Source organism: Carica papaya, chromosome 8, assembly GCF_054855325.1.
Source record: "Carica papaya isolate Zhongbai chromosome 8, ASM5485532v1, whole genome shotgun sequence".
NCBI lineage: Eukaryota > Viridiplantae > Streptophyta > Magnoliopsida > Brassicales > Caricaceae > Carica > Carica papaya.
Window position 1 is genome coordinate 7,667,467 of NC_142316.1, and position 11,679 is coordinate 7,679,145.

An 11,679-nucleotide genomic window follows, 5' to 3' on the forward strand; every position below is an offset into this window, starting at 1 on the left:
AGAAAACATTGTGCTAGCTGGGTGTTACAAATCTCTCCTTTAAAAAAAAAGATTGGGTTCTCAAAATTTACGAGCAGGGGTTCAAAACATATTTACTCATTTCCAAGTTCTTCCTCAACTTGGTGGTGTCGTTATAATGTTATTACTGAAAAGATTTGTATAGTTTGTAAACACTTCTTTCCTAACTTCTATGACTAAGGTATAATTGTTAGGATTTGGTCTCTTAATTCTAAATATTTTAACAGTTATAGTTATTAGTGTCTCACTGTAATTTCTTTAGAATTTTTTATCAAGAAAAAGGAATATTGATGTGATCTTAGACAACCTATAATTAGTTCTAAAAATGAAACCTTGCATCAATGAGGAATGCCCAGAATGGGAGAGTAGTTTCATCCCTGAACGCTGTCCTAATTGGGATTATTCCAATACATGGCCCAAGTTTTTCCAAGCTAGAATGCTTAAGGCCCAAGTAAGATTAATGGGTTTGAAGAATTGTAAGAAAGCCCACGCTCGAGGAGGAGGCCCACACGTGCGCCGAAAAAGTGGCCCAGCCCATATGGCCCATGAACATGCACATGTGCCCACATGAATCGTGTGTTTGAGTGCCAGGAGCGCCCACGCACGCGACCCTCTAGGCCCGCATGGAACCAACCACACGCGCGTAGGCCCAAGGGGCCAAACACTTGCACCCCACGCGGACAGGCCCGTAGACGGCCCAAACGGCCGAAGCCTAGCCTGTGCTTCTCGCGAACCTCCTCCCGCACAACACGCGCAGCCCAACTGGGCCGGGCCATCCGGGTAGCCAAAACCAGCCGACCCCTCTTTTTCCCTTTTTAAAATATTTAAATTACTTAATATTTATTTATTTTATTATTTTAAAATTTTTTAAAAGGCTTGGGACCTACTTTTCAAAATACCCTTGTGTTAAAATTAATTTTCACATATTTTTTAAATGGATTTCACATGGGATAAATACGGATTTAAATTAATTATTATTTTAATTATAAATCTATAGGATTATTTAATTAATTTATTTGGGATATAATAATTATTTTATTTTGTATTTATCTTACATTAAGATATAATTTTATCTAGGATATTATTTTATTAATTATCTGAAGATTTTTGTACTCATCTAGATTGTCCAGAAAAGGCTATAAATACACATTTACCCCTAGGATGTAAAACACACATTTGAGAATAAATTTGAGAGAATTCTTGAGAGTTTTGACTTTTTTTCTTTTATCATTTTTGCTAAAAATTAACTTCTTCAAGTTTTTCGGGAAGAAGGAGTATTTAGAAGTGTTGTTGAGTCAATGAGCGGTGATCAACTTATAGGTAACTCTGTGATTTTTTTTTTCTTGTTTATTTCTCTAGTCTTTGTTTTTACTTTCCTTTAGGATTATAAATTTAATTAGAGAGAAGAGTTTAATTCTAAGTGGTTATTTTTTTGGTATTGCATACGCTCAGTGAGTTTCAAGAGTAAATTCGATCCTCCCCCATACCTTATCGCGTCATCTGGTGTAAGAGCTTTGGCTCCTTGAAACCTAAATCTATCTTTATTTGATTTAGCATTTTGTTCTTAAATTAGCACTCAAAATTATTTGATTATTAATTCATATTACATCCTGCTTGAATTCATATCTATCCGTTCAATTCAAATAGTTCGTGTTATTATTCAAAAAAAAGTTATATATCCAAAATTACCAAAAATGCCCTAGTTGCACCCTATAAGGAAATTGGCACATGTTTGCATTTTGTATTACAAAAACAAAATAACTGCCTACTTGGTGATCGGAAATCTTTTGAGAAATCAAAGGCAAAGTATGTTGCCTAACTGGTGTGAGCGAAAATTTTTATTTTCTTTCCGCACGCTATCCACATTTAATTCTAATTTGCATTTCTGTAATCTGCATCAACGTTGCATAAAGAAACTTAATCGGTCGTAGAGCGTAGCCGACGAATTGGGTGTAGTATAGGAAGATACACCTACTAATTATATCCATCAAGATTGATCAGATCCTTACGCATCAATCCAAATTGTCATTCTTTGTGATCTATATTTTTGTTTTCTTTATTTTATGACTGTTACATAATTAAGTGACTAATTATTACTAGTTGTTTAACGTATAAAGAGCACACCATTCTTTTTTTCTGTGTGCTTGTTTCTGAGCTTCAGTAGAAATCAGAATCCTTTAGGGTTCCTTGTGTCATAAGGACTAACGTATAGACCTGATTCAAGTGATTTCGATTTCAAACGCTCAACTCGACAGACGAAGCTGTCAACTGAGAGATTGCAAGGTAAACATGAGTGAAGGTGAGAGAGAGATTTTCTTTCATTAACCTTTACCTTGCAGGAAAATTCACTATGTTTCAATAAAGTGACATGCTTTCATTCCGAGAAAGCATCATTGTTGTCCGAAGGGTCGTGAACCTATAAGCCCAATGAGAGGACAACGACCAGAGGGAGAACATATTCCACACGCGATGCCTTGTCCATGATAAGGTATGTGGAATGATCATTGATAGTGGTAGCAGTGCTAATGTGGCAAGCACTCTATTCATGAAAAGAGCAAGGTTGACATGCATCAAGCATCTAAATCCTTATCGGTTACAGTGGATGAATGAGTGTGGCGAAATTCAAGTTACCAAACAAGTCATAGTATCGTTCTCCATCGAAAAATATCACGACGAGGTATGTTGTGATATCGTACCTATGCATGCTAGTCACTTGATACTTGGAAGACCTTGTAGTTTAATAGACAGGTACAACATTACGGTCGCACCAATTGATATTCACTGAGAAAGGAAGGTTTGAATCATGTCCTTACATCTTTATCAACAAAAGAGGCACATGAAGATCATGTCAAAATTAAATAGTCCTTTAATGAATACTCAAGAAGGGTAGAAGAGAGAAAGAAGGCCATAGAGAAAGTCAATGGCCCATTAAGCATAAAGGATGCCCAACAGACAGCTAAAGATGGTCCATTGCGAGGAAGACCAAGACAGAAAACAAAGGAGTGTCCTGAAGACAGAGACATAATGTTGAGGAATATCTCTTATGAAAAGGGACGTTAAATTGTAATTACCTACAGGGAGATTCATTTTGACCTTAACCACTCTTTTTAAAGTCGTACTGTTTTTCTCTTACAAATAATTACCATAGTAAGTGGGCTACGAAGATTTGATCAAGATCCTAGAGGAATTATGAATGAAGTCATGACGTGCATCAACAACAAAGCAAACATGCCAGGGAGGTATGTGTGTTTCCTACTATAATCCCTAATCTTTTCCCTTGTGATGAAGGCTCAGATTTGAGGATGAATCTTTTTAAAGAAAGGAGAGATGATGTGATCCCAGACAGCTTAGAATTAGTTCAAAAAATACAACCTTACATCAATGAGGAACGCCCAGAATAGGAGAGTAGTTTCATGTTTGAACACTTTCCTAATTAGAATTATTCCAAAAGATGGGCCAAGTTTGTCCAAGCTAGAAGGCATAAAGTGCAAGTAAGATTAATGGACTTGAAGAATTGTAAAAAAGCCCATGCCTAAGGAGGAGGCCCACACGTGCGCCAAACAAGTGACCTAGCTCGCACGACCCATGAACATGCATGCATGCCCATACGGATCGCGCGCGCAGGCCCAAGGGGCCGAACACCCGTACCCTGCGCGGACGGGCCCGTAGATGGCCCAAATGGCGCAAGTCAGTTCCGCACGCACGCAGGCCCAAACGGCTGAACACCCACACCCCTCGCGGACGGGCCCACGAACAGCCCAAATGACCCAATCCCAGCCCGCAATTCTTGCAGGCCTCCTCCCTCGCAACCCGCACGAACCAGCCGATCCGGCCCATCCGAGTAGCCCAAATCGGCCGTCCCCTCTTTTCCCCCTTCTAAAATATTTAAATTACCTAATTCTTATTTATTTTATTATTTTAAAACTTTTAAAAGGCTTAGGACCCACTTTTCATAATATCCATGTGTTAAAATTAATTTTCACATGGTTTTTAAAAGGATTTCACATGGGATAAATATGGATTTAAATTAATTATTATTTTAATTATAACTCTATCCGTTAATATTAATTAATTAATTAATTTGAGATAGAATAATTATTTTATTTTGAATTTATCCTACATTAAGATAGAATTTTATCTTAGATATTATTTTATTAATTATCTGAAGATTTTTGTACTCATCTAGATTGTTCGGGAAAGGCTATAAATAGACCTTTGCTCCTATGATGTAAAACACACATTTGAAAATAAATTTGAGAGAATTCTTGAGAGTTCTGGCTTTTCTTCTTTTAGTATTTTTGCTAAAAATTAGCTTCTTTAATTTCTTCAAGAAGTAAGAGTCTTTAGAAGTCTTGTTGAGTCAAAGAGTAGGGATCAACATATTAAGTCTGTGACATTTTTTCTTTCCTTGTTTATTTCCCTAATCTTTATTTTTACTTCCCTTTAGGATTGTAAATTCAATTAGAGGGAAGAGTTTAATTCTAGGTGGTTATTATTTCGGTATTACATACATTGAGTGAGTTTCAGGAGTAGATTCGATCCTTCCCATACCTTTTTGCGTCAAATACTGTCTTGGGCTATAATGATCTTCAAAATTCATTAACGTCTAATGTTTTCCAATCATAGTGTATGCAATTGTTATTACTGTACTACATGTTTTGAAAACATCATTTCCTATTCTCATTACATGGATCAATTTTTGATTACCTAGAAACCTTATCACTGCGGTACATCTGCAGTCTCCCAAGTTTCCCATGTCTACTTTAAGCTATTGTTTCCTAATTTTTGAAATTCAATATTTGATTATTTGGAGTATATTATCTTAAATCTTTAATAAAACCTCTAAGTATCACCAACATAGACATCATTCGTAAGGGCTTAGAGTTTTAATCTACTGTGGCTGTTCGTATTCATATAGGAAAGTTCACCAATACAACGGTTACTTTTACTATTCTGTTTCATATTCACATCCTCCAGGATAGGTGTGTACGAAACTAAATGGGTGTGATGGTTTTTGAAGTAACAGATGTTATTTGTGGTTCCTTATCGTACTAGAGTTTTCAAGATCCTTTTTCCCTTTTTCTTTTAATTATTGGCATCTTCATGAATTTTACTTACATAAATTTTACATTTTTTGCTTACATGATATTTTTAATTAAAAAATAATTAATAAATCTAATCAAAATAAAAAGTAAATAATAAATTTCATAAACATTAATTATTCATTTAATGTGTAATTTACAGAATTAATAAAACAAAACAATAATCAAAGAATACATATATCTTAAAATGTCATTCGATCTAATCTGAAAGGAATCATATAAAATTTTTCTGGACCTTTAATTCCAAATTGAAAATTTAATTAAACTACTGTATTCTAATTCGTTCTATTTAATTCCATCTAATATTAATTATTTAGTATATGCCGAATTTTACTACTATTATAAACTCTAGGTACCATTACAAACTTTGCATTGAACTTGCTAATAAAACCAATGGTCTGCCCAAATAAGGAAAATCTGACCCATAATTTGAGGGATTGGATAAACATTTTCTTTTGTTTTTCTCTTTTTGAATGATTGGGCAAATATTTTGAATTATGTGAATTGAACATAAAATACCTCAAAGCCAATAAATATGAAAGTAATTTTTTTATAACATAATATATTTGTTAATATAAGTTTGCTTGATGATTAAAATTTGAATTTCTATCTTAAATTAATAACTTAATTAATGGATGTAATTAACGGAGGAGGGTGTAGATGTTAAATTAATATGTTATAGTGAGCGTTATAAAAAAAACATCTATATAATTCATCTCTAAAATTGAAGAACCATTGTACACAAGCTATTTTGAAAACTTTCCCTTGCTCCCAGTATGGCGAAATTGGATTGTTCCATCACTTTTCTGGCACTATTTTTCGCCGCAGGACTGCTTTTTGTACCGGCACTTTCAGAGGATATAGCCCCGTCACCCAAGTCCGAGCATCATATAGTCGATGAGGAATTCTTTCAAACTTGCGTCCAGAAAGTTAACGGGAGATGCAGCATTGAAGTGCTGGGATACCTTTTAGCTCCCAAAAATCAGCTCAACGTGAGTCGAGATTGTTGTTTGAAAATAATAGAGTCCGGGATAGATTGTCACCATATTTTGGTGGATGTCGTTTTGTCAATGAGACAGTTAGAGGCATATGAACCTGTAGCCCACAGCAAAAGCAAGGAAGTATGGAACTATTGCATAACGAATTACGGGAAGGAAGCCCATGCTCCGATCTCTCTTGACAAATGAGTTATAATACATTAATTGTAGTTTATAATTTCTCCTGTATTTGTCCATTTTTCTGGACTATTAATAATGATTTTAATTTCAAGCATACAAAGTATAGAGCTTTAAGCAAGGTATATATGTATCTACAAAGTTGCACATTGATATATCCTTGATATATTGTTTTATCAGAATATTTGAAAAGTTATATGTCACAAAATAATTTAATTTTATCAAATGGACAGGGTTAAAATTTTTTTTTTATGAATTCATGGAGAAAATATCATTAGAAAATTAACACTCAAACAGTAAGTTATGTATGGCATTTCATGGGTGTTTGTTCATATTAAAAAGGAGACAATCAGTCCGGATAGGGCCAGAAAAAAAAAAAAAAAAAAAAACGCTAACGCCATCTAAATTTATTCGGTTCAGCTCAAATTAAATTGTATATTTTTTTTTCCTCACATGATGTTTTTAATTAAAATAAATAAATAAACCTAATAAGAACAAAACTAAATAATAAATTTCGTAAACCATACTTATTCACTTAATATGTAATATACGAAATTAGCAAAACAAAACAATAATCTAAGAATATACGTATCTTAAAATCTCAGTCCGTTTTTTCTGGAAGGAATCAATAAAAATTTTTAGGACCTCCAATTACAAATTGAAAAATAAATCAAACTACTATATTCTTATTGATCTATTTAACTCAATCTAATAATAACATTTTAGTACATACTGAATTTTAGCACTATTGTAAATTCTAGGTCCCATAACAAACTTCGCACTTAACTTGCTGACGAGTCCAATCAGCCTGCCAAAATAAGGAAAACCTGCCTCGTAGTTTGAGGCATTGGAGAAATATGTTCTTTTGTTTTTCTCATTGAGAGAGGTTGGACAAGTATTTTAATCTCGTGGATCGAACGTAAAATACCTCAAAGCCAATAAATATGAAATTAATTTTTTATAAGGTAATATGTATGTCAATATTAGTTCGTTTAACTATTAAAATTTGAATTTCTATCTTAAATTAATAACTTAATTAATGGATGTAATTAACGGAGGAGGGTGTAGATGTTAAATTAATATGTTATAGTGAGCGTTATAAAAAAAACATCTATATAATTCATCTCTAAAATTGAAGAACCATTGTACACAAGCTATTTTGAAAACTTTCCCTTGCTCCCAGTATGGCGAAATTGGATTGTTCCATCACTTTTCTGGCACTATTTTTCGCCGCAGGACTGCTTTTTGTACCGGCACTTTCAGAGGATATAGCCCCGTCACCCAAGTCCGAGCATCATATAGTCGATGAGGAATTCTTTCAAACTTGCGTCCAGAAAGTTAACGGGAGATGCAGCATTGAAGTGCTGGGATACCTTTTAGCTCCCAAAAATCAGCTCAACGTGAGTCGAGATTGTTGTTTGAAAATAATAGAGTCCGGGATAGATTGTCACCATATTTTGGTGGATGTCGTTTTGTCAATGAGACAGTTAGAGGCATATGAACCTGTAGCCCACAGCAAAAGCAAGGAAGTATGGAACTATTGCATAACGAATTACGGGAAGGAAGCCCATGCTCCGATCTCTCTTGACAAATGAGTTATAATACATTAATTGTAGTTTATAATTTCTCCTGTATTTGTCCATTTTTCTGGACTATTAATAATGATTTTAATTTCAAGCATACAAAGTATAGAGCTTTAAGCAAGGTATATATGTATCTACAAAGTTGCACATTGATATATCCTTGATATATTGTTTTATCAGAATATTTGAAAAGTTATATGTCACAAAATAATTTAATTTTATCAAATGGACAGGGTTAAAATTTTTTTTTTATGAATTCATGGAGAAAATATCATTAGAAAATTAACACTCAAACAGTAAGTTATGTATGGCATTTCATGGGTGTTTGTTCATATTAAAAAGGAGACAATCAGTCCGGATAGGGCCAAAAAAAAAAAAAAAAAAAAAAAACGCTAACGCCATCTAAATTTATTCGGTTCAGCTCAAATTAAATTGTATATTTTTTTTTCCTCACATGATGTTTTTAATTAAAATAAATAAATAAACCTAATAAGAACAAAACTAAATAATAAATTTCGTAAACCATACTTATTCACTTAATATGTAATATACGGAATTAGCAAAACAAAACAATAATCTAAGAATATACGTATCTTAAAATCTCAGTCCGTTTTTTCTGGAAGGAATCAATAAAAATTTTTAGGACCTCCAATTACAAATTGAAAAATAAATCAAACTACTATATTCTTATTGATCTATTTAACTCAATCTAATAATAACATTTTAGTACATACTGAATTTTAGCACTATTGTAAATTCTAGGTCCCATAACAAACTTCGCACTTAACTTGCTGACGAGTCCAATCAGCCTGCCAAAATAAGGAAAACCTGCCTCGTAGTTTGAGGCATTGGAGAAATATGTTCTTTTGTTTTTCTCATTGAGAGAGGTTGGACAAGTATTTTAATCTCGTGGATCGAACGTAAAATACCTCAAAGCCAATAAATATGAAATTAATTTTTTATAAGGTAATATGTATGTCAATATTAGTTCGTTTAACTATTAAAATTTGAATTTCTATCTTAAATTAATAACTTAATTAATGGATGTAATTAACGGAGGAGGGTGTAGATGTTAAATTAATATGTTATAGTGAGCGTTATAAAAAAAACATCTATATAATTCATCTCTAAAATTGAAGAACCATTGTACACAAGCTATTTTGAAAACTTTCCCTTGCTCCCAGTATGGCGAAATTGGATTGTTCCATCACTTTTCTGGCACTATTTTTCGCCGCAGGACTGCTTTTTGTACCGGCACTTTCAGAGGATATAGCCCCGTCACCCAAGTCCGAGCATCATATAGTCGATGAGGAATTCTTTCAAACTTGCGTCCAGAAAGTTAACGGGAGATGCAGCATTGAAGTGCTGGGATACCTTTTAGCTCCCAAAAATCAGCTCAACGTGAGTCGAGATTGTTGTTTGAAAATAATAGAGTCCGGGATAGATTGTCACCATATTTTGGTGGATGTCGTTTTGTCAATGAGACAGTTAGAGGCATATGAACCTGTAGCCCACAGCAAAAGCAAGGAAGTATGGAACTATTGCATAACGAATTACGGGAAGGAAGCCCATGCTCCGATCTCTCTTGACAAATGAGTTATAATACATTAATTGTAGTTTATAATTTCTCCTGTATTTGTCCATTTTTCTGGACTATTAATAATGATTTTAATTTCAAGCATACAAAGTATAGAGCTTTAAGCAAGGTATATATGTATCTACAAAGTTGCACATTGATATATCCTTGATATATTGTTTTATCAGAATATTTGAAAAGTTATATGTCACAAAATAATTTAATTTTATCAAATGGACAGGGTTAAAATTTTTTTTTTATGAATTCATGGAGAAAATATCATTAGAAAATTAACACTCAAACAGTAAGTTATGTATGGCATTTCATGGGTGTTTGTTCATATTAAAAAGGAGACAATCAGTCCGGATAGGGCCAGAAAAAAAAAAAAAAAAAAAAACGCTAACGCCATCTAAATTTATTCGGTTCAGCTCAAATTAAATTGTATATTTTTTTTTCCTCACATGATGTTTTTAATTAAAATAAATAAATAAACCTAATAAGAACAAAACTAAATAATAAATTTCGTAAACCATACTTATTCACTTAATATGTAATATACGGAATTAGCAAAACAAAACAATAATCTAAGAATATACGTATCTTAAAATCTCAGTCCGTTTTTTCTGGAAGGAATCAATAAAAATTTTTAGGACCTCCAATTACAAATTGAAAAATAAATCAAACTACTATATTCTTATTGATCTATTTAACTCAATCTAATAATAACATTTTAGTACATACTGAATTTTAGCACTATTGTAAATTCTAGGTCCCATAACAAACTTCGCACTTAACTTGCTGACGAGTCCAATCAGCCTGCCAAAATAAGGAAAACCTGCCTCGTAGTTTGAGGCATTGGAGAAATATGTTCTTTTGTTTTTCTCATTGAGAGAGGTTGGACAAGTATTTTAATCTCGTGGATCGAACGTAAAATACCTCAAAGCCAATAAATATGAAATTAATTTTTTATAAGGTAATATGTATGTCAATATTAGTTCGTTTAACTATTAAAATTTGAATTTCTATCTTAAATTAATAACTTAATTAATGGATGTAATTAACGGAGGAGGGTGTAGATGTTAAATTAATATGTTATAGTGAGCGTTATAAAAAAAACATCTATATAATTCATCTCTAAAATTGAAGAACCATTGTACACAAGCTATTTTGAAAACTTTCCCTTGCTCCCAGTATGGCGAAATTGGATTGTTCCATCACTTTTCTGGCACTATTTTTCGCCGCAGGACTGCTTTTTGTATCGGCACTTTCAGAGGATATAGCCCCGTCACCCAAGTCCGAGCATCATATAGTCGATGAGGAATTCTTTCAAACTTGCGTCCAGAAAGTTAACGGGAGATGCAGCATTGAAGTGCTGGGATACCTTTTAGCTCCCAAAAATCAGCTCAACGTGAGTCGAGATTGTTGTTTGAAAATAATAGAGTCCGGGATAGATTGTCACCATATTTTGGTGGATGTCGTTTTGTCAATGAGACAGTTAGAGGCATATGAACCTGTAGCCCACAGCAAAAGCAAGGAAGTATGGAACTATTGCATAACGAATTACGGGAAGGAAGCCCATGCTCCGATCTCTCTTGACAAATGAGTTATAATACATTAATTGTAGTTTATAATTTCTCCTGTATTTGTTCATTTTTCTGGACTATTAATAATGATTTTAATTTCAAGCATATAAAGTATAGAGCTTTAAGAAAGGTATATATGTATCTACAAAGTTGCACATTGATATATCCTTGACATATTGTTTTATCAGAATATTTGAAAAGTTATATGTCGCAAAATAATTTAATTTTATCAAATGGACAGGGTTAAATTTTTTTTTTATGAATTCATGGAGAAAATATTCATTTGGCTTTGGTTTTTTCTTTTTCCTCAGTTTTTATGTTTTTATTCTGGCTTTGGCAATTGAATTGCAAACCTCAGGCTTGTCTTGCCCACTAACAAATATGATAACCACAGAGACAAAGAGCTTGTGGTTACTTCTTTGGCCATTGTTGAGCTTCTGAATTCTATTCTGTCTTCCATAAACCTTCTAAATGGATCTGACAAATTCAGCTAAAAATTATATTCTATGGCCAGCATATGGAATAAGGTTAAATGAGTTTTATTTATTAGATAAGGACCTAACATCACACCAGGATCTTAAACACACTTGAAAATCTCATACTGTTGAGATCCTAAAAAATCATGAATAGTTACAATAGTTG

The 11,679-nt window shown here is 33.2% G+C and overlaps 3 protein-coding genes across 3 annotated transcripts; all 3 read left to right on the forward strand.

Moving 5' to 3' along the window:
• Nucleotides 1–7,479: 7,479 nt before the first annotated feature.
• Nucleotides 7,480–7,890, forward strand: LOC110810155 (protein DOWN-REGULATED IN DIF1 11-like). Its single transcript, XM_022036262.1, has one exon. It carries the CDS (start codon nucleotides 7,480–7,482, stop codon nucleotides 7,888–7,890), a length of 411 nt encoding a protein of 136 aa, XP_021891954.1.
• A 1,173-nt stretch (nucleotides 7,891–9,063) lies between these two features.
• On the forward strand, nucleotides 9,064–9,474 carry LOC110810063 (protein DOWN-REGULATED IN DIF1 11-like). Its single transcript, XM_022036157.1, has one exon. It carries the CDS (start codon nucleotides 9,064–9,066, stop codon nucleotides 9,472–9,474), a length of 411 nt encoding a protein of 136 aa, XP_021891849.1.
• A 1,172-nt stretch (nucleotides 9,475–10,646) lies between these two features.
• Nucleotides 10,647–11,057, forward strand: LOC110809988 (protein DOWN-REGULATED IN DIF1 11-like). Its single transcript, XM_022036041.2, has one exon. It carries the CDS (start codon nucleotides 10,647–10,649, stop codon nucleotides 11,055–11,057), a length of 411 nt encoding a protein of 136 aa, XP_021891733.2.
• Nucleotides 11,058–11,679: the final 622 nt, after the last annotated feature.

Excerpts from the sequence above, each read along its gene's own strand:
- LOC110810155 (XM_022036262.1), top strand. The coding sequence starts at position 7,480 with ATGGCGAAATTGGATTGTTCCATCACTTTTCTGGCACTATTTTTCGCC.
- LOC110810063 (XM_022036157.1), top strand. The coding sequence starts at position 9,064 with ATGGCGAAATTGGATTGTTCCATCACTTTTCTGGCACTATTTTTCGCC.
- LOC110809988 (XM_022036041.2), top strand. The coding sequence starts at position 10,647 with ATGGCGAAATTGGATTGTTCCATCACTTTTCTGGCACTATTTTTCGCC.